General features: G+C 34.9%; 1 protein-coding gene across 2 annotated transcripts; it reads left to right on the top strand.

The window, feature by feature from the left end:
- Positions 1-1,163: 1,163 nt before the first annotated feature.
- Positions 1,164-23,790, top strand: Dpit47 (DNA polymerase interacting tpr containing protein of 47kD). 2 transcript variants are annotated; one of them, XM_067105874.1, is made up of 10 exons: positions 1,265-1,300; positions 5,763-5,814; positions 7,804-7,995; positions 10,375-10,507; positions 11,809-11,970; positions 13,594-13,796; positions 14,971-15,147; positions 16,645-16,754; positions 20,228-20,398; positions 23,696-23,790. In XM_067105874.1, the coding sequence occupies exons 3-10, from the start codon at positions 7,819-7,821 to the stop codon at positions 23,781-23,783; spliced, it is 1,221 nt and encodes a 406-aa protein (XP_066961975.1). In that variant the 5' UTR covers positions 1,265-1,300; positions 5,763-5,814; positions 7,804-7,818; the 3' UTR covers positions 23,784-23,790. The 2 variants fall into 2 exon arrangements, with proteins under 2 accessions (XP_066961974.1, XP_066961975.1); XM_067105873.1 differs by lacking the exon at positions 5,763-5,814 and having other exon boundaries at positions 1,164-1,300.
- Positions 23,791-23,793: the final 3 nt, after the last annotated feature.

The following is a 23,793-nucleotide window of genomic DNA, read 5'->3' as shown; positions in this document are numbered from 1 at the left end:
GAAAGCTAATAGACAGCCTCGATTGATCTAGCTACGATAACGGTAGAAATTTTTTTGACAATACTAATAGCAAAGGTTACCTAGCATACATGTTTCTTAATTTTCAAAATGATAACATCACTTTAAAAATGGTAAGGTGGAACAATAATGTAAACCAGAATGTTGGCGATCTCGGATCCCTCAACTTGTTCTGTTGTATCTAAGGTAATGTCCAGGTTGAACTCACTCTCAACTCCCCTAGTGAGCTTGAATTGCAAACTCAGTCGTGTTAATCTATTTGTATCAACATAGTATTTAAAAACAAAAATCTCTCGCTGACAAAGACTAATTTGATTAAAAATTAATTATATTGTTTGTACCTCCTTCCCAAGTAAATAACAATTAGGAAGTTGCTTATTCCCGCTGGAAGTAAGGTGCCGCCTTCATTTTGTGAGTGACAGAACAGCCATGACTTGGCCGTGTCAGTCAGACGAAGGGTGTCCCAAGACTCCCTGACACAAAGCAATTGACAGTAAAGTGTGCAGTACCATCCTAATAGGCCACCCCCATTACAACCTCACTTCTCTCTGCCGAGTCTTCTGACTCTTGTTGATTGCTTTTAAGCACCTGCAGTTGTATCTCAGTTATGTAATTTCTCAAGCAAGGGGGACATGGCCAGACCATCAACCAATAACCATAGCAGAAGTTCCCTAACGTAATGCATTGGCCCAATGCATTACGATTCGACAGATTTTAAGTCAGTAAGATGAGATTACCACGAACAGGTAAGAAAAAAGAAGAAAGCATTGGATTATGAAAATGAAAGATTCTATGAAAATTTTAGACCTAAATGTAAGTAAGGTTAAGTAGCGTAAGAAAAAATAGTGACAAGGAAACATAAGGAGTTGGGAAAAAGTCATGGAAAAGAGAAATGAGAGGTGGACAAACAGTACCTGCAGGAAATCTAAAAGGAGCGTAAGAATTTAAAACACAATTTCTTCGCTTTATTACTCAGTAGATAATATAAGAAGCAGACTTAGTTTTAAACAACAGCCTTGCAGTATAGATAACAACGCATGAATTACTAAAATTTTAATTTTCACAAATATTCTGATACAAAATTAAACAGGAAAATATTTATCAAAAGCCAACAGTACCATAGAGAATTGAAACAATTGCAAAAGCAGGCGTTTGCACCTGTGTGGAGCCGTTAAAGCGAAACACTTCTGTACTACTACGACATCTACTTAGAAAATTTACGTCGTGACTAAGCTATCACATGTGTCACTTTTAATTGTGATTCGACGGCGACAATAATTCGGTAAGTGTTGGTTATTTTAACTAAAATCACTTGTAACCCCAGAAGTCGTAGCCAAGTAAGCCTAGATGGGACACGATATAGACCTATTTTAATATTCGTTTTAATTCGGAACTTGCCAGACTTACCAGTGTTGATAGACCAACCTTAAGGCCTAATCAATCTGGGGAATTGATTTCCGGGATTCTTTGTGATCCATTACTATTTTGACGTATCCCTAAACATAAAATCTACCTGCTTGTGGAAAATTATATCACAAACCATTAGGCTATTGCACTGGACAGGAAAAAACATTTTCATGTATGTGAATGTGTGCTTTGAACATTTCTAACGTTCGTTTCATTAGCAGATGACCTAGCTTAACCATCCTCACCCAGTCTAACGTAACCTAGGGTACTAGGTCCTCACCTTAGTGCCTGATTATTTTGAAAACATTTTGGGGTAGAACTATAACCTAGAACAGCTCTGCATTGGGTATTACCTTGGAAATTGACTTTTTTATAGTATTTTGGTTGCTTTCTAACAATTATTTACTGTTACATTTGGGGGTCGACTGTAATTAATCTCAGAACTGAAATATTGTATGCTTGCCATCCTGGAATGCTATCGCACATTTGCAGTGTTATAGGGGAACTTTTGGTAAAGAGTGGAGTTTCCTTCACCAGGGGCTTGCCTCCCATCCAAGTAGCATGGCCTGCTAGGTTAGGTCTGGTTAGGGTACGTTAGGTTAGTATAGTTCCTTTTATAATAGGGTAAAACGATGGGGCATGAGACACATGGGTGGCAGAATTTTCACTTGTCACTTGATATTTAATTGGAGAAATAACAAAAAACTAAACCTTTAAGAAAACCGTCAAAAGATTGAAACTTCATTAACAAAATGAGCTATAGGAAACTGCCAGATGAACCAAAATAAGCATGTGAAGTCTTTGTAAAATAGGTGTTGAAGGCAATTTTGATCCAATATGTCCTCCCCCCCCAATTACTGAGACAAAATGATTGGCGATTGGACACTTCCTTCCCAACACTCAGTTAATGGTGTACTTAACACTAATTGTGTATATATGTAATGTTTATAGATATTACTCAAGATTTTAGTTGTAATCAGCACGATAAAACAACATTTTGTTGCCCCGACTAGTGAAAATATGAGACATGGAATTCCCGTCTGTCATGTGGTTGAATTGAAATGCATTTTTACCTTTAATCCGTGGTTTTATCCTTACTGACATCACAACTGAAGCTCCTAAGTACTTATTCAGTTGTAATTATGCACATTTTGTTCTTAATTCACTTAAAATACCACTTAAAGTACGTGAGAATGTTTGTTTACAATAGTATACTTTACTCCATCAAAGTAGCAAAACTGTGGCGGGAACAATTTTCCAGCCTATGTATACTTCTGAGACAAAAATGCAAGAAAGTTGATTATGACAATTTATGTAGAACTGGTACGAGAGTCAAGATGCCATGACATCGAAATATGGGAATGAAATAAAGATTTTAAATCCAAAATTATTACTTAAAGCACCATTATATTTGCAAAACTTACACTGTGTATGTGATATAAATATTACACTGTTTGTAATATATATTAATAAATAAAAAAATTATAGGAAAATGAAAAAAATAGCTACATCGTAATGCTCACAGCAAAAGCGTTGAAATTTGTCTCAGGAATCTGGTTTGTTCCAACAACAAATATTTTCAAATGAATTGTAATAAATACGCAATACATTTACTTAGTTCATAACCTTATTCTGGTGCTTAGCTACGTAATTATTTAAATATCTAGCACTCTGGCTTCCTGAAAATTCGCTAGAGTTCCCCGTCCAAGCTCCATAAGCTCCAGTGTTTACCACCAATGTCAGGGAAATGGTGTCAGTGTCTAGGTACAAATATTTTGCAGATTTAAGACAGGAAATGGGCAGTTTGTTTACACAAGTGACTCAGCAAATATTGAGATTGCGTCACTCGTCCACTTTTAAAGTGTTTTAAGTAAAAGTTTCAAGAGCGTCATGACGGGTAAGTTAGCCGCACACGGCTAAATCTTAAAGAACCTCAGTTTAATCGGAAATATGCCATTGTTTTGTAATTTAGGAGAAAACTGTTACTTTGATAGGAACGTAGAGGTCTCGGCGTGTTTTGGAGAGGGAGCACAAGTCTCAATGATGCTGATGGGGTTGCATTCGAATGCATTTTCTGGAAGTGTCCAAACAGTGGTAGAATGTCGCAGTGTGCCACGGCCTGAGCAGTTACCCTAGGGTTCCTTAGCCAATTCCTTCTTGAAAGTATGGCACCCTAATGACTTGCACATGTGCGGAACCATTCCATAACAACAACATGGAAGTCCAGTCTTTCTACCAACGATTTCCCCCACCCAAAACCCCACGTTCCCAAAGAGTCCCCAACCATGTTGGATAGAGGTATGAGGTTAATAATAATTGACCGACAGTAAACAAGAACATCTCCATCATCAGCAACACTAAAAGTATAGGAAAAATCAATTTTCAAGGTAATAGTCCATGCAGAGCTGTTCTATAGTTTTACCCATTTTGGTAAAATTGAAGGCTACAGTCCCAGTTGCCGTGCGAAATATTGACCACCGTTTATGTGTATGTTTGTCTTCTGTTTATGTTTGTGATATTTACTGTCTTTTAACTATGTTTTTACTTTCATCCCCCACTGGTACTAAACATGGTGCCCATTTTGCACGTTAATTGGTAGTTACCAAACTAAAGGGGCTTGGTAGTAGTCATCAGTTTGACCAACTTTCCTTTGAACTTACTTTAATCTTAATGAGAGCTATCAGTGGGATTAAGGTCTTTGTATTTTACTAGTTTTATATTTTCCTCCCTCCCAAACTGTGGTCCCCAGAATTCTTGATATAAGGGTGATAGTGCTAACATAAAGAAGTTACAAAAAATCCAAGTAGGTGACTACATTTGTCAGAACATCTTTTGGTAACATTAGATATGCGAAAGATATGAGCATCAGTTTGGTGTTAAGTATGTTAAGGAAACTGAAGATCACAACATAAAAACTTCAACCTCGAGTAATAGCTTAAAGTAAAATGCAGTAATACCAAAGTACTCATTTGCTAACTAAATGTCAGTACCGTTCAAAACACATGTAAAAACATAGGAAAATATTTTCAAATCCTTAAAGCAAAAATGGTATTATTTTTAAAGTGAAATAATACCCTGATAGGATCTCTAAGACTAACATTTGTCTCTAGTATTAGTGATGGTCATGGGACATAACCTATGCCAGGCCTTGTGCCACCTCGCCAATGTAGCCAATTGTTGGTGGTATGCCCCACAATTAATATGTTGTTGGTTACCTTACACATATCCAAGAAGACTAGGCTAGCTTACTTTAGCCTACACAGTAATACCATGATACTTTCAATCCTGAATTAGCCTATTTTACTTGAATGCCACAACACAATGTTGAAGTTTTTATGCCGTGCTCCTAAGTCTCCATAATATACTTAAAACAAAATCATACTAAAGTCTATCCCAAATTTAGTGTTATTGGGATATTTACCAACTTTTGTTTATATTTTAACATTCTTATGAGCTGGTAGTAAATGTGCCGCTCATGGGAATGGTTGTAATATTAAAATAAAAGCTTACTTTAATTCCTAGCTAAATAGATAAACCAAGCACTTTCTCAACTTCTTTTAAGTTTTATACATTAGCTTGAGTTTTATCCATTTGTAGCCTAACCTTTATTTTGTGCACAAACTACTTTTTTTTTTTCGCCCCTTTGTTTCCTAGAATTATGGGGGGGACCCCAGTGGGAGATGTGCTTTTGGGTGAGGTAAAGCTAAAAATGAGTGTAATGAACTAGTCTCAAAGGTAGGAATTGCATTATCTCAGCATAATTAGTTGAAATTCATCTATGTCAGTGGTAACAATCACCAAAAAACTTTTAAAAGCATGAAACTGTTGCGAGGAAAGAGATAGATATGCTTCCAAAATTAACCTAGGGCAGGCATGAGTAACACTTTTTCTACAAGAACCTGTCTATTCCAAATGTCCAAGAAGTCTGATGGAAAAATCTTAAAAAAAAGTAAACTAAAAATTATGCAGTCCTTTGCAACTCTTATGGAAGATACGGAACTTCTTATTCTCGTCCTCCCCATATCTTTCTTAGTGGTAATATGCCACAATGACTAGCATTTGATAATTAATAATAATAGTTCAGTTTGGGCTAGAAATTAAGTATCAGTATTACTCTAAATAAATTGTGGAGGATAGCATAAACTAGTGTATTCTATAGCTTACAAATTTTTCCAACTGATAACTTGTTAGTATACTATGTTTTGGGTAGGCTATTGAGGGAAGATTACACCCACTTTAGTTTCATCCAGAACTGGAGAACATAAGTTAAAAGTAAGATATTTGTATGAATATTATTACATTTAAAAATGAATTTTTTTACATTACTTCCATCACAGCTGTATTGGGTGCTACTTTGGCTTGTTTTCTACGTGTCATGAATCTACTTTGGTATGTGATCTACACTGTTTATCACTAGAATATCATTAATAGAACATTTTTTAATATTTTAATTACATTTTCTCTGTTGTATATATGTTACTATTATGTTTTATTATGTAGATATCATTCGAAAAATTTGCCTCTTCCTGTTTTCATGTTCACCTCCAAGATGCTAGTACTAAACAGGGCGAAGCTCCTTGGGATGCCATGTTTAGTACTAGCCCTTTGGGGTCAAAGTATTATTTACTCCCATTTCTATATTGTGTGGTTGACAAATTATATTAATAAACAATATCGTCATGCGGCAGTCTACTTTGCATTTACCATACAGTGGTTTAAAATTTGTATGGTGTAGACATATTTTCCTTGTAAATATTCAGCCAAAGTAGCACCCTTTATTGTTATGACTTATCAAGATCATGCAGATTGTACAGTATTTTGTTTAGTGTACTACCATCATCATTGGCCTATTTTATTATATTGACGTTAACCATAAATTGAAGATTTAGTTTCAAGGGCTAACTGGGTTCCTCAGGGAGCAATGCTTCCAGCCAGGTAAGACCCAGCCCCTCATATTAGGTTAGAATTTGTCCTGATAATTAACCATTTCAGATTGTCCCATAATGTACAGTTTGTGGGCTTTTCTTTTCTATTTGCTACGATTCAAGTTTTAGTGTGACTCCTTCCTTCAGTGTTGTTAGTTAGGCAAAGATTTGCAGGATTTTCATCATAACCAATGTGGTAATGTTAATTTTATGCAGAAAGTTAGTTTTAGTTAGAACTACATAATAATTTAGATGTAAAATATTGTATTCACTCAAAAGAAAGGTAGTAACAGATCAAGTACAATAGAATCCCGGTCCTCGACCCTATCAGAACTCGACATAATCAGATTTCAACAGGAAATTTCGAGTAAATTTTGCATCGGGCTCAAACAACCAACCAGAATCCGACCCGATGAATCATATGATGTTTGTAAACAAGTGTTTCAGTCAGCCACTGCTAGTTGGCGTTGTTCCCAAGCATCATTTAAACCCTGCTTTATTGAAAGATATTTTAAAGTGGTTTTGTTTACATTATTCCAGTAGACTGTATGAAATTTACCATAAATTAATAGTGAACATAAACAGTGTTTATGGTCACCAGGGTGGCGTTTTGGTTTGTTTACATCTGCTCATGCCACAAGCTGCCAACATAACTTACACTATTTTTCTTTTCTGATAACAGACATAATTCGGCTTATTTTTAACATTTTATTAATTTACTGTAATAATTAGGCTTGTTTTTGTGCCAATCCGTTACAGTACATACTGGTACCTAGCCTAGCCTAGCCTAGCCTATCCTAGGCTGTGGCACTCGGTCAACCATCAGTAATATGGCTACATTGGATGTAGGCCAGTTTTTTTATACAGTGTACTGTACATTTAAAAATGAAAAAATTAGTAATATGGTAAGTTATTTAAATCTGAATGTATTTAATTGTAATTTGTAATGTTTTTTTATAAAAGGCAAGGTTAGGGTAATGACTGGTGGTCAAGAACGGATTAATCCATTTTCATTTATTTCTTATGGGAAAAATTTATTCGGATCTCGACAGAATTGTATCTCAATGCTTCTTCTGGAATGGATTAGCGTCGAGGACTGGGTTTCTACTGTACTTAAAAATACATTGTAGTCATTATGATATTGTAGGTAAATGAAGTACGTTTATAATTTTTGCATTATATCAGTATCCTAGGATTATACATTTTTAACAGAACCTGGTCATATATAAGAGGTTTTAATTAATAAAAGTTTTTAGATGGATTAAGGTGTCACTCATGCATTATGATTATCAATGTGCATCATATTTAGTAAAAAGGAGCATTAATGAATATTAAAATGTGCAGGAATTTGTACTATAATTATAAAACTCTAGTCAAAAGAGTACTTAAAATATCCCTTTTGTATATACAGTACTGTAATTGGAAAGAAGACTAATATATAAATGTTTTTCAGAAATATTCCGTGAAGATGTCAGGTGACTGGAAGGAGAAGATCATCAAGGAAAAGCTAGGTGGAAAGAGAGACTGGACAGATGAGGAGCGAGCAGAATTGTGTCACCAGCTGGACAAAGATTTAGATAACCACTTTGACTCCATGGGTAAATCCAAATATAAAGATGGATGGACAGAGGAGAACTGGAAAGAGGTTTGTAAAAATTTAATTAAACATATATTATTTGTATATTTTTAGCTTTTTTTAAATTCAAGAATATACATTACAGTAATTGATTTATCATATTTCCAGCCAATTATTACAAGATTAGTAATTTATTTGATTTACCTTTGGATGCTAATCAAAGATATATTAGATATTTATGATGCATTGAAAACAAATGGTGTTGGTGGAAAAAAAATTAAATGAATGCTTTATATACTTTTCCTACTTTTTTGCTACTGTACTTAAGATGAAAACCTCAGCAATACAATGTGCAGTTAAACTTATAGATCTCATAAGGAAATTTGTAAGGAAGTTCTATGAAAATTAAATTTCTGTACAGAAAGTGTAGTGGTAATATGCTAAATTGCATTTTCCACTTACCAGATGTGAATATTTTCCCAACTGATTTCACTTTTAGCTTTTATATTCTGATTGTCAACCATTGTGTATCAATCCTCTTGAAGATACTACCTTAGAAATACTAAAAGTAAAACCGGTTCATGTGCATACTATATTGTACATTGCTATTGCTAGATAATTATATTTAGTAAAGATAAAACTATTGAATATCTTTTAAGGAAGATGTGTTTGCACTAAAATAGCTTTTCAGTTCAGCGATAAACAAAATACATGTATTGTTAATATTGTACTTTCATCTAGTTTAGTAGGGTGATAATAGGTGTTCATCTACTAGTAGACAGGTAAAAGCTTTTATCTCACATATTGCCACTCATGACTCACATGGTTGTTTTTGTAATTTTTTTATTTATTTTTGTTACTTTCATCAGAGTTGGTATAGTAAAGTATTAGCCTGTCATTTGTAAAGAATTTGGTGGTTTTATACTGTATTGCTTTTTTTGCATTGATAAGTACTCTTGAGGTGGTTATGATGGATCTTTCATTCTTGGAATTTTATAAATAACAGACAGAACAAAACAAAACGTCAATTCTGCCATTAAACTTCTCTAAAATAGGTTGGCTGAGACAGCCAAGAATCTTTGCTCTTTAGTGTTAGGTGAGTGAGGCAAGATGCGAGATTGTGCATCATCGCTTTACATATGAGTGAGGGAGGTTAGAGGATGTGTTTAGCGCTACGTATCCTTCAAGGTTAAGGTTAACCTAAACTATGTTTTGCATCTATTTCTACTCTCCAGTGACTAAACATTGCTTAGTTGAGTACATAGTTCTTTGTTTCCTATTCATCTTTGTACTCTAAGTCTGTAGCATCATTTATGACAGCAAAATATCATGGGTAAACTGATAATTGTGCTTTGATGTATTGTGGATCATCTGTGATTACAATGTATATACTGTACTTACCATCCTTTGTTACCAGCTTTAGAGGAATCTGCAATCACTTATACTAGTAGTTGCATGTGAGACTGTTTGAAAAGGCATCTCATGTTTACCAGAATATCGCACAGAATCTAGAATTGTTGATCAGATTAGGTGCTGGCTGGAGAGTTTATGCATTCATGAATTTTACTCTAAAACAACTGTGAGAAACATAAAGAAATCTGTAGAGGAGATGAAGAAGAATGCTGTGAAGTTCAACCCACACAAGCACACTTCATTACTAAACTGGTATCTGTGGCTTGTAATTATAGTAGAAAAGCATGAGACACTATCTGTTTGTACTGTATACAACAACCTAGTGTGGTGTCATTAAACTGTTGATGACTAGAAATTGCATTTTGAAGTCATCCTTGATTTAGTAGCTTTTGATGGCTTAAAGTCAAATTATTACAGTTAATATGGAATCCTTAACAGGCATCTGGTTCGGAAAGCTTTTGTTATGCAGATTATTGACCCCTTCTGGCATCGTGATCTTCAGTTTTGGAAGTCATTGCTCCAGAACACCCATATTCAGGCTGGTATTTCAATAATGAAGGCTTGAAGTGCAGCAATTGAGCACTATTCATGTCACTTTGTTAGTGCTGACATGTTACATGACTTGCAGTAAAGTATTGGTTTTTGTAAGACAATGTAGTTAAAGCCTATACCCTTTGCAAAGACAGACACCATGTTTAACTGGGTTAATACATGGCATATTGTAGGGTTTTCTTTGCAAGTGGATGCTGCTCATATCATGGGCCAATGAATTTAGGCTTTGTCTCATGTGGCTAGATGATACATAAGCAAATTTATTATTTGGTTCTATCATATAGTCAGGCATTAAAGAACAAATAAATTATTTGTCTTTATTTGGAAACATTTTTATACTTGTTTCATTTCTGTGAGCAATTGCTAATGGATTTAGATGTTTTGATTAAAAAAATTCTGATTTATTTACTCATGTTTCTTTAAAAAATCTTGAAATCAGAAAGACATTATGATTTCATCATGAGATTACTTTTGCTATTTCAGCAAATGGCAGAACATCCTTTATTTGCTCCTTATATACAAGAAGAGGGTGTCACTGAAGGTGAAGCTCCTCTCAACCCCTTAAGTGAAGGCTTAGCTCAGTTGAAATTTGATCCAGAACATAATTCCCCCACTGGTAAGTTGAATGGATTTATGCATAATTCTTTACTGTTTATGAAAGTAAGAAATTTTAGCATGTTTTATGGTACACTCCTACTCAAATACAAATCATTAACCTTGAGCTTTAATCATCATTTAAGAAGTAAACAGGCTAATGTCTCTCCTTTAATCACTATAACAAACCTTGTCTGCCAGTGGTTGGTTTCTTTCTTTAGGTATTCAGACTTTGTCTGTTTGATCTGGGATTTTTTTTTAACAGCAGATCAGGGAAGAGTTTGTTTTAAATCAATTTAATCTCTTATTCACCATCATGTTTTCTGTTGCAATCTAATGCTGAGAAGAAAATTTAAACAGTTATGGGGCTGATGCCAGGCATATGGCTGAAGTTGATGCTTATGTTGGTGCACTTGGTAAGGACAGTGCCGTTACAGTGCTTTTTCTAGTTGATTCTTAGCAGGGAGCAGGGTTTGCTTAGTAAGGATACTGCAGCTTCATCATCTCAGAGGGTCAAGATCCTGTAAACTTGGCTGTCATCATGGTTAATGTGTTGTGCAAATATTGTTCAGTTTCGGTTGAGGAATATGATCCAGGGCCTGCAAGTCAGTCGTAGTGTGAAACTTTTGCCCTCAACCAAAGGTCACTGCACATAGGTTTAGTCAGCAGGCAACAGCTTTTATCAGATGAGACAATAAACGTCTCTTTTCTGGAGAGGTCGGACCTTTTTTTAATGTCTTCACTTTTTTAATAGTTAATCAGGTTTGCTGGCCTCCTTTAACTGGCTAAAGGTAAGATGGCTTGCATTAACCAAGATGCTTGAATTTCAGATATTCATTACAGGCATTGTGCTTATTTCAGTAGTAATCTAGATTGAAGTGTAACTAAGTATATTTGTGACCAAAATATCCTTCAGTTACATTTTTGTTGTTTATGTATTCAAGTTGAAATGTTTTGAATCATTTGTTTTTTATATTTTTCTTTAGTATTCTTTTTTTTTTATCTTTGCTATGAGAAATTAGGTCTTTACGTCCAAACAGGAATATGTGGATGCTTTTCCCCTTTTCCCAAATGTGTTTTTCATCTTACCTATTCCATGTGGTCTTTCTCTATACCTGCCCAACTTGTCTAATTATGGTGTGCCCCAGTTTCCATCTCACAAATCCTTTTGGGAACCCTGTGATAAATATAATGATGTATATAGTGAGAAATCGTTTCCTGTTACAAGACAAAAATTCATTCAAAAGTGGAAATTTTAATGCTGTAATTATAAAAATACTTCTTATTTGCAGACATGATCTAATTTGCTCATTTGTTTTTCAGAGGTTGCTCAAAATTACAAAGAAGAGGGAATACTCCAGTTCAAGTATAAAAAATATAGATTAGCAGTTGCTAATTTTTCTGAAGGTCTGAAGCAGAAGTGTCCAGATAACGAACTAAATGCTCAGCTTTACAATAACAGAGCTGCAGCTCATTGGCATTTAGGTAATGTTATTTAGATTTTCTGTATTTGTTTGAAAATGTTAATGTGAAAATTTATTTCACAAGCAAAAAGAAATTCAAAACTGTGGAATACTTTGTGGTCTGTTTAGTTATAAACAAAAAAAGATATTCAAATTGGGGACTGTCTTTAAGAAGCCATGAATATAAGGAACCTGTAACTCATGACTATTAACTAATAGTGAATCCAATATGATAATTTTTGCACTTTTTCTTGTTCCCACTGCTCTTTTGTTTTTCATTTACTAGAGGATTTTGTCCAAGTTTAGAACAACTTAAGCACTTTAAAGAAGGGAGTGGTCTGTCAACTGCTTGAATGGCATGATTTATTTGGACTAAGTGGATGCTGTTACTGGATGGTCTTAAAATATGACCAGCAGAAGCAGTTTCTCATTGGTGTTGCTGACCAAGGCCATGCAACTACAGGTAATGCAGCCAGTCATAGCAAACAAAAGCAATAAGTCAGAAGAATATTAACCAGGGACGGTGAAACCACAGGCACATGAATTGATTGTTCGACTCCAGCCACAACCAAGTTCATGGGGTCTGCATTGACTGGTATAGCAGACATGGCTTAGTTTTCTGAGGCTGGCAGTTTTTGACAATCATTTTCAGGGAACTATGTACCTGAATGGCTAAAATTTGTTTAAGAATTCTCTTACTTGTCTGAGTGCATGTGGCCAGGAGGTACATGTACTGATAGAGATGACCACTATGAACTTCCTAAGTATACCTGTGTGCCTGTGGCCAGTGGACTCACCACCTTGGTCTAGTACTGGAGGTTTCAACCACCAGGAGAAAACAGCCATGACTAAGTAATTATATATTTATATGCATATAGGGTTTTTGATGTTGGCTTTGGCTTTGACAAACTGGTCCAGTAAGGGCAGCAGTAGTTGACAATATTTTGCAATACAATGTTGGTGTAGGTAATTATTGAGAATATGGATTTTAGCCCTCTTGTTTATTAACACTACAGAATTTTGACCATGAGAGTTATGACTCCCTGTTCATCAGTGCATTTTCTTAGCCAATTTGGAACCCTTGAGCTTTTAGTCAGACCCATCTTTTAATCATCAAATCTGAGTGTTTTGTTAAGTAGCACAAATCCCCTCTCCCCTTAAATTGTGATTCAGAGAATTGTAGATGGTGGATTAGTGGAAGAAACTAATGTAATTTCTTTAACAAAACTTACTTTTTGAGTACTAGCTCATACTATATATGATGATTTGCTTCCCAACCTCACTGTTCTTGCAGCCGTATGTAGACTATATGAGAATCAGATGACCTTCTAATTATTGTTTGGGAATGGAGTGTTTGGGATTAATAAAGACTTATGAATAAGGCAGACATGGAGTAAACTTTTATGAATAAGGCAGACATGGAGGAAAAGTTTATACAGAAAATCATTTTCTTCATTGCTGTTAACTTGTTATAAGTAAATTTCATTGCTGTTAACTGCTTAAAATTTTAGAAAGATATAAAGTTTCTTAGTTACCCATTGCAGAAGAAAGTATAGTAATAACAGTACATACTTATATTTCAGTGTTGTTAATTACTGAACAGGATTCTAGAGAGCTTGAGATTATTCTCTTATTTTATTTTCAGGAAATTATAGATCAGCAGTGAAAGACTGTGAAAAGGCAATTAAATTTAATCCAAGTTATGTGAAAGCAATTTTACGTGCAGTTGAGTGCACCACAAAACTGAAGTCCTGGGATGAAGTCATATCATGGTGTGACATTGGCCTTCAGTTAGATGCTGCAAACCAGAAATTAAAAAGTGCCAGACAGACTGCTGTGAAGGAAAAGGTAATACCATATCTATTAATCTTATCACCAAATAACTTTAATTCTAAATTCTTGTCAGATATGTGTTTCAATTCTTTGTTTAGATCTGTTTCATCTGAAACAGATTGCCACAAAGCAGGTATGAGGTAAGAAAAGACTGTCCAGTAAAGGGAATGCATGATGAGCAAATTAATTACAGTTTTATAGAAAAAATGAGACTTTAGTGGAAAATGAATTGGTATTGTTTGGTTATGTAATTAGAAGAAAGAATGAACAATTAGTGCAAAGCCCAGGTTATGGAACAAGGGTATTAAAAGAGGAGTTCATACAATACAGACTAAAAATAGACTTCCATCCTATGCCAAGGACTTCCATCCTATGTCAAGGGAAAAGGTGATGTAAAAACATTGGCTAAGATGTTCTGCCCTTTTTCACTCATTTTCTGTTCTCTGACGCCCCTCTTTAAAATTTATTCACAAGGGAGGTGAGTTCGTTAGGGCAAAGATTGTATTGTCAGTAAGTCAGTTCTCAAAGGAAATCTTTCCAACAACGTATGTGAGCCTTTGATTATACAGTTTTAATGTACAGTGAATTGTATAATTCCCTTTCTTTTGCTTAGTCATTATTCACTTATGACTTGGTGTATGCAGTCTGATGTAAGGTGGGGACTGCTTACCTAATAAAGTAGTTGGAACAGAGAGGAAACTTCCAACTTTGCTCGAATTATCCTGGTCCATTTCTCACTTAAATGAAAATTCCAGCCAGTCTCCTTGGGAATTTCACTACTTTAATTTTCGGTTGCTTGTTTTCAGTTGACATTTTTGAAGTAATGTTTATAAATAGTGTAATTTTTTAAACAGAGCAATTTTATGATTAAAAATGCAAACTGCTTCCACATAGTGCCCTTCATTTCTTGTTGCCCATTAATTGACTAGTATCCTGCATGCTTTTCAGGTAAGTGCAGATCATTATTGATAAATTATTTGACCAGGCTGCTGAGGGGTGCAAGAAATACGGAAAGAGCATGTCAGTTATGCCCCTCAGTTGGTGTTCCTAAACTGCCATTAACCATCACCAACAAGGCATCTCAAGTAATTGGGGTTGCTAATTGGGAGACCTGAAAAAAGGGCATTTTAAAGAAGGCAGTGGTTGGGTTCCTTGAAATGAGACACTATTTAAAATTGTATTTTCACAGAAACTACAAGACAGAGATGCTCGAAAGAAGGTCCAGGAGGAAAAGAAAGTTCAATTACAAGAAGAGAACTTGATACAGGCAATTCAGAAACGAGGTATCAAGTTAGGAAGCAAACATCTTGAAGGTTCATCATCAATAAAACTGTCAGATTTGGAGCCTTGCCATCCAGCAGCACAGGTATGGTTGTCATAAAAACAGAAAATGTTGTAATATGTTGGTTTGAAGGCTATGCTTGTCTCTATATAGGTTCTCTGTTGCTTAACTGGCACCAAATTTTCAAGTGAATATTTGATGGCTTATAAGACGCATGTCTGCGGACGCACCCCAATTTCAGCAGGACATTGAGGGGAAAAAAATAAGGTTTCCTAGCCTATGCTCATATGATTTTAGTAAGGAAAAACTGTAGTATTAGGTTATCATATGCATATTGTTTCTTACCAACAGAATCAACAAAAACATTAATAAAGAAGTTATTTACCATATTTATATTTATCAAAATATGTATTATACAATCAGCCATTTACTACGATTGAATGTTTTGTCTGCTGCTGAAAGCTACCTCATAGGTTTACCAATAGATTGCAACACATTCATTTGTAAACATTGTTTCTTACCGGCAGAATCAACAAAAACATTAATAAAGATGTTACCTACGGTAATATATGTTATATATATCCATTATATATTATAAAAGTATGCAATCAAGCTCTGGATTTTACTACGTTTCATCACTGCAGCTGAAAGCTGCCTCTTGGCTTGATATGAATACCGTTAGGTGGCAGCACCATCGTGTGTAAGCGTGCAGACGACGTTGGTGATGTACAGTTCTTTAGCATATTCTATAACTTGAAGTTTGTAGCGAATAGTGCAACTTTGCCTCTTGCTTCCCGCATCCATATTTGCAGGGGTAAAATCCAATAAATAAAAATGTTTCCTATGTAAAGGCTCGAGTCTCGTGAGCAACTGAACAAAGCCATGTTGTTATTCTTAAAAGAGAATGCTAGCACGAGTTACGAAGTATCAACTCAACGAAGCCTTGTTATTATGCCTAAAGAGAATGGTAGCAGGAATTGTCAACCACCAATTGATCGAAGCCATGTTGTTATGCGTAAAGAGAATGTTAGCAGGAATTGCCAACTACCAACTGAACGAAGCCTTGTTATCCGTAAAGCTCTCGAGATAATCACCAATAGGTGGCAGCACACGTACTGTAAGTCTGTAAATGTGGAATGCGGCGATGTGCTGTAGACGACGATAATGAATAACACATTTTAATGAAAATATCGATAATAACAACGTAGATATTGATTATAATACTAGCAGTAGTAATTGCGGTGATGGTAAGTGTGATAATGATAAATAATTATAATAAACTTTGGTTTTTAATAGGTTATTAGGATAACACCGAATGTTAGGCTAGGCTACATCTACGTGACGTTTCATGTATAATTTCGGCCAAAATTCTTAAATTTTGAGCCTACATTATGAACATAGGATGCAGGGGGATTTTTTAGGCCATTTTTTTTTTTAAAAAGTGCGTCTTATACGCCGTCAAATACGGTAATTAGTCTTGCCAGTTGAGATTCTCTTAGTAGGTTGATATTGATGCAAAGTTGCCAGTGTTTTGCCAGATTTTTTGGTAGCTTTTCTCATTCTTCTTTCATCTGCATTTAGGGTTCATGTGTTCATCTTGGTGAAAATGAAGAACTAGTGTGGCCTGTGATGTTCATATATCCAGAATATCAAGAAACAGATTTTATTCAAGAATTTTCAGAAAATGATTGGTAAGTTCAACATTGTACGTTTTCATTGTATAGAGCCTATTTTATCTCAGTTTATCTCTTTCCATTGAAAATGCAAAGGAGAGTGAAATGTAACTTTATAACTACTGGTTACTTCTTGAGGAAATTTTTGACAGTGCTGGATTCCTTCAACACCTACAGATAATAAGCTTCCATATATATACCTGTACTTGGCTGTGTTTTCATGGATTTTATCTCTCCACTACTGAGTGATATAATGGATTGGGAAATATTGTTTGGCTATAAAGAAGTGTTGTGTGTTGTAAATATGTTAGAATCGGATAATTTCATTGCTTTTTAAAATAATTTTATTTAACATGCATGTGTTTAATGCACAGAACATTCCCAAAGATTACTCTTAGTGAAAATTGTAGAATTGAAAATATGATCTAGATAAGCCCCTCTTTTCGAAGTGTGTTAAGACACTGTTTTTCTCTTGTATCTTAGTAGAGCACCACAAAAGGTTTTGCCTAGAACTCAATAGCACTCAGTATTGTGTTTTGTGGAACTATAGGTATTCTGAATGTTAGTGTTTTGTTTTATTTGCTGCACACCCACTAACTGACAAATGATTGTGTGAATTTTTCTCAGAAGGCCTTAAGTTTTGGAAGTGTTCCTTGAGTGGGTGGCAACTTATGGTGTAGCCTTTCCTTATAGTGTGTAGGAGCAGTGTATTTTTCTGTTGTACTGCATTATGTATTTGATAAATAGTTTTTTCATATGTTCCATGGCAGTTTTATGACAGTGTAATTCATGTAATCCTGTGGCTCATGTTTTTGTTTGCCAATATTGTGTATGCTGAATTTTTTATTTTATTTTAAGTATTTAAAAAATTATCTAATGCTCTCAATTTGGTTTCCATTCTGTTAAATGTGTATCAATTTTCTTTTATTCTATTTTGCATAAAGAACCATTATATGAAGTTATGTCATGTTGTGGTCAGATAAACCTACTTTTGGTAGATTACATACTCTCTGGGTGTGGATTGTCATGCATTTGGGTCTGGGTACTTTTAGATTCTGGATCAGTGTCTTCCAGGTTTAACTTGACTCATCTTGTGGTTGGAAGCAACAGGTTTCCTTTCAGCAGTCAGTAGAACAGTGGTTGATGTTTGTAAGTTACCCTAGGCCATTTTTTTCCTTTTTGATATCTTGTCTTCACTTTTACCTGGATGACCACAAGTCATTAAGGTAAATAGAAAATATTTTACAGTCTTCACTTTTACCTGGATGACCACAAGTCATTGAGGTGAATAGAAAATATTTTACAGCTTTGTCTCCTTTCAGACTCTCTTAGGATTCCCTCCATTTATTAAATATTGGCAAGTTTTTGCTGACTTCAGTAAGTTGTAACTGAGGTTATGCTGCAGTTTCCTAATCCATGCTGATTCAGTAACATTTGGTCCCACCTTGTAACCAAGGAGTTAACAAGAAAGGTAGGGACCTTTCCCTGGGGCTCTTACTTGCAACCAGTTTTTAGTTTGAGTCTGTCTGTACATGCAAAATGATAATCTGTCGATACAGGCAAAATGATCATTTTAGGAAAGGTTTGTGAGGCAAAAATATTTAGGGAAAGCAATGAATCATATTGTCAAAAGCATTAAGAGTGTTGTAGGTAAAATGGTGATATCTATCCAAATCCATAACTTTACCAGATAGAATCTTGGTGATAAATCCTCATAGAAAGAGCGTAGCATACCCAAATTGAGATATCTATTTTTAATCCCATTTGAAAAATGTATGTCAGTACATTACAGTGCAAAGCTGATATGTACTCGAGTCATTCAATACTGTGGCCTCACATTAGTGATACTGAATAGATTTAGTATGATTTTTAGAAGCTCCCCTGTAAGTGCCTTTGTAGGTTTGTTGAAGATAATAACTTGCTACCATTATTACTGTTTGGGTTTCGTAAAGACCTTGGTACTTGTGATGCACTTGTCAGTATATACTGTCTTGCAGAATGCTTTTCATGAGAGTACAGAGGCATGCATGATTTGTTTAGGTTTTAGTTAGCCTTTGACTGTGTGAATCATGGAGCACTTATCTACAAGAGAAGATTATTGGAAATTGGTACATCTTTTATTATTATTTGACATGAATTTTTAAAGGGCCAAACACAAATGGTTGGTGTCGATGACCAATAGTAACTTTAATAATATTTCAGGTGTTCCTCAAGGTAGTGTTTTTGGACCTTTGCTTTTTATCATCTATCGTAGTGACGTGGCTAGGGCTGGAGAACAAACTGATTACATATGCCGAAAATGCCACTCTTCTAGCTGTGTTCTCCTTGTCTTAGGTCAGTGGTTGCAGAATCCTTAAATAGAGATCTGGATCACATTTATGAGCAGAATAGTCTTTGGGGTATGAATTGTAACCCTCCTAAAACTGGAAGTATGATAGTTAGTTTATCCAGAATAATTTTGCCTTTGTATCCTGATTCACATTTAAATGGTACAAGTTTAAAGGTCAGCCACTTTTTCAGATTTTAGGTGTAAATTGATAAGAAATTGACTTTTGAGAAACAAAAAAAATTGCTTCCTCTGTTTCTCAAAAAGTTGGTATCTTGCAGGAATGTTTTAGGAAGAAGCTGTTAAATCTAAGTATTTTAACTTTTTTTCCTTCTTCCTTGTATGGAGTACTGTTCTCCAGTGTGGTCTTCCAGTGCTGACTCTCAACTCAAATTCTTGGATAGAGTTTTGTCATCAGTCAAGTTTGTTTTGCTAACTTTTAATGTTGACTTGTGGCATAAACTTAGTTCATTTTGTTTGTTGCATAAAATGTACTACCACGACAAAGATCCTCTGCACTCTTATTTACCTGACTTAGATGTTTTCCCATGCAGTACTAGGCAGGCTCTTGCCGCAAACAGGGTACACATTGTTTTCTAGCATCAGGTTTAATACTAAGTTTGCTATGAGTTTTATCTTAGCTACAGCTAAAATGTGGAATAGTTTGCCTAGTGTAGTTGTGGAATATTCTGATCTCCAAATATGTTGGTGAGGAGCAAATTCATTCCTGCTCAATGTTGACATCTCTTTAATTTCATGTTAGAGGTCAGTTTTATTTTCTATTCCCTTATATATATTATCACCTTTCCTATAATTTGTTTTGTAGGCTTTCTTTGCAGGCTGATTTTCCTATGGATCTCTCTTGGGTTTATAAACTGTTGACCCTGTCTATAAGGGTTTTCAGCTGAAGATTTAATAAAAGAAAAAAGCAAATGTTATTTATTTAGTATCCATTTTAAAAAAGAGGAATTTCTCCCTTCTGTATCCATTACTAGAACCAAATAATTAAACAATAGCTTGGAGCAAAGTTTAATATGTTGCTACATCGTAATGTAGTTGCAGTTAATTTTGTTAGCATGTAGAAAAAAATATTCAATCCTTTCCATTTTTCATGTTTTCAGATAAATGTAATATTTTAATAAAACTGATTATTCCATCTTTCTAGCATTGCTGACCACCTAATTGCAATGTTTGGACCAGATGCTCCCCCTGCACCTTGGGATAGTGACCACAAATATGTTGCAAAGAATCTTAGAGTATTCTTTGAGGACAAGGACAACAAACTTTGTAAGGTGGACACCAACTGTAGTCTGCTTCAAGTATTACAACATCCAAGGTTAGTGCTACATTTGTTGAACAGGTTAAGTAATTTTACATGTTTTATTGGATAGCCTTGTCGTCTTCTCCCACTTGACTTACCTGTAGCCAAATTTGTTTCTGTAAAATATACATCCAATTATCCAAGAAAATACAAGTTTCCTCTTTGAAGGTTTTTCCTGTAGCATAACTAGCAATCCATCACTTGTATTTTGTTACTGCAAACATATATTTCTGCAGAAAGAATGAATACAAACCAGAGGATGTTGGCATGACAGGTGAACCAATAGGTGATATAGGAAAATGAAAGTGGGGAAGCTTCAGGACCATGGAACCAAAAATAATTTGTTTAAAGCAGCTGGAGAACCAGGTGGTGAAGAACTAACCAGAATGTAATTATGAGAATCTGATGAAGGGAGGGATAGGACCGGAGATGTGGGAATAGAGCATGACAATAAAATATAAAGTAAAAAGATGCACTACAGTGGAAAATTATTAAATTGGAATAATGTAGCTCAAGCATACTAAAAAAATATTGGAGAATTTACTGAAGGAAAGATGGAAAAAGGTTTAAACTGACAATTTGCTTCATGCCAGTGTAACTACAGGTAAAGTTTCATATGAAAATGGTACTGTGGCCAGCTTTTAACGTAATAGTAATATAGTAAACCCCCTGTATTTGCGGGGAATGCGTACCCCCCCCCTCGAGTAGCTAAAACCCTCGAATACTTAGAACCCTTCTAAAAACACTTAGAACTGTATTTTTATAGTTCAAACACACACATAAAAAAACTAAAAATCCTTGTATAGATATTATCCTAGTTACAGTGGGGTTAGGTTCCAAAAGACCCATCGCTTGTTGGAAAAAACGTATCTCGAATATAGCCTAGCCTACACTAGGGTATTTGGTACCATGTTCACATATATGGTAGCCTAGCCTACACTATAAAGTATACTCTATACATACACAGTATAGTAATTATTAATATCGGCTAATTCTGGAGGTTCATGCAGAGCAACTTATGATAATTCAGTACAAAGAGAAATTGAATAACAAACAAGAATTAGCTTAACTGACACTATGGTATATTGTGTACATATACGGTAGCCTAGCCTACATTTTACTGTACTCTATATTCACATATTGTATTATACAAACATCAACATAACGAATATGCATCTTTCCATGGATCTTTTAAAATGTTATTCCTTAATTCACTGTATCCAATAATATTGATATATTCTTATATTACTTTTGTATTATAAATTGCAATCATAGCGATCAATGTTTTGGTTTGGAAATCGTTTGTGCTGTGTTTATTTCGCCATACTTAACTCAGTCCAGAGCACTTTTCTTGCTTCTAGTTGGCATAAATGAATCTCTAGATACTTTATTTATATGGGTCAAGGTTATTTTTCGTTGAACGAAGTGTTTTTAAGTCGAAATATAATTTAAATATGTCTCGTTGTGAAATTAATTTAGCTATTTTTTTTTCGTTAGTAGATGACGTTGGCCGTTTGGGGGGAGCGTTTGTTTTGTGTAAAAAAAAAATCAAGATTCCGCTCCCTATTTTCACTTGATTTCATCATAATACAAGCTTTATGTATTTATCGTTTATCAGCATAAAAATAGAAATAATGTGTTTTTCATGCCCAGTAGCTTTAATTAAAATACTTTCTCTCCAATTTTAATTACGGTCGAGTAGCAACCATAGCAGTATATTTCCTTGCCAATCTTTTATCCACACCAAATAAGGGTATAATGTAAAAATATATCAGTCCTATTCTACTTAACATCATTTGTGCTATAACCTACGGTAATTGTGTATTACTGTACGATGGTTGAAATACAAGAAAAGCGGCTGTTGTTATCCGATTCGGTGATAAGCAAAACAACAGTTTCTCGGGCGGTTGTTTATGGCTGTATGCATTTATGCAAGAGTATAACATCACAATACTTTTATCATTCTCTTTTACCTTTTTTAACTAGAAGATGAGGTAAAGAGATGGAGGAAAAGAAGTTGGTCTATTGTAATTTGGTCTCTCTCGCTGCAGATTGTAAGCTGCTGCCTGCGCCTGCCCGAAATTTAAAAATATTTGATAAAATATTGTCATATCAATATTGCTTACCCCATTACAAAATCGAATTATTGTAAGGTAAATTATTGTAACTCGAGCACTACCTGAGTATTTTAATAATTTTATCACAAAAAGTGCATTTAGTCTTGAAAATGAGATGAAAATACTGTAATTACTGAATATTTCTCAGTGAAAAATACTGCGAATGGGCAAATTTTCAGTGAGTAATGCGTATATTTGTTCACAGAGAAATCCGCAAATAGGTGAGTCCGTGAATCTTGAGACCGCAAGTACGGAGGGTTTACTGTAGTAACATGTTATTTAAGCAGAGGGTAATAGGACTAATGCAAGATTGAAAGTAAAGACAGGGTTAGGTGCATCAGAAGAGTTTGTGATAAATGTTGGCATTCATTAGGGATCTGCCATGGTTTCTTATTTAGTTATGATATAAATGGGAGAAGTTACATTAGTTATGATATAAATGGGAGAAGTTACAAATTAATACTGGAAGGGAGTCCCCTTAAAGCTGATGTCAGCTGAAGACGACCTAGTTTTAACAGTGTAGTCAGAGGAAAAGATTGTGGAAAACTTACAGTGACTGGAAAGGAAACAAAGAGAAAAGTGAATTCAGGAAAGTGGCCATAGCATGTGAATGCTGAGGGGTGAACTTGGATGGTGTCATGAGAGATCATTAGGATTGTGGAATGTACTTGGAGAATTTTGATGTCTAATGTAAGAAGAGTATATGGTGGTAGAGATCGAGGCAGAGTGCTATGTTTTGGTGATAGATTTTAGAGGTAGAACATATCTTACCTTGGGAACACACTGGACTGTTAAATAAGTATTTATAGGCTAGGAAGAAAAATAGAGTAATAACAGCCTGAACAAGTGGAGAGATACCAGTAGTAAGCAAACAGTAGTAAACAAAGCAAAAATTTATGGTGTGCTTAAAGTTTGCTCTTCTCTCAGCAGCAGACATGGCCATTGAAAAAGATAATGAATCTTGTATGTCTGATGATTACAAAATGCTAAGGTTTGTTGTTTCAGTACTTTCGTAGGGTAAGAAAAGAGGGTTCCCTTATGGAAACATTAATTGCTGTATTATAACTTTGAATAAGACAGTAATTAGACAATCTGTGATCTTTTTAACAGGAATAATTTTGGGCTCTTTAGATAGTATGGTATTTACAATGGACATCCAAGAATATACCATCACTTGAAACTGTTCTTTTTTCAGGTACCATGTAAATGGTGGCACTCCAGGACTTATCGTAGTGGTCGAAGGAAGCAAGTTTATGTCAGAATTTATAAACAAATACAATTGAACATGTATTG

The sequence above is a fragment of the Macrobrachium rosenbergii genome, chromosome 6 (assembly GCF_040412425.1).
Source record: "Macrobrachium rosenbergii isolate ZJJX-2024 chromosome 6, ASM4041242v1, whole genome shotgun sequence".
NCBI classification, from domain to species: Eukaryota; Metazoa; Arthropoda; class Malacostraca; order Decapoda; family Palaemonidae; genus Macrobrachium; species Macrobrachium rosenbergii.
This window is presented reverse-complemented; position numbering and strand designations above follow the sequence as displayed.

Coding starts and splice junctions, on each gene's coding strand:
- Dpit47 (XM_067105873.1), top strand. CDS start 7,819: ATGTCAGGTGACTGGAAGGAGAAGATCATCAAGGAAAAGCTAGGTGGA. Junction 15,148..16,644: donor CTTGCCATCCAGCAGCACAG/GTATGGTTGTCA, acceptor ATCTGCATTTAG/GGTTCATGTGTTCATCTTGG. Junction 16,755..20,227: donor GAATTTTCAGAAAATGATTG/GTAAGTTCAACA, acceptor CCATCTTTCTAG/CATTGCTGACCACCTAATTG.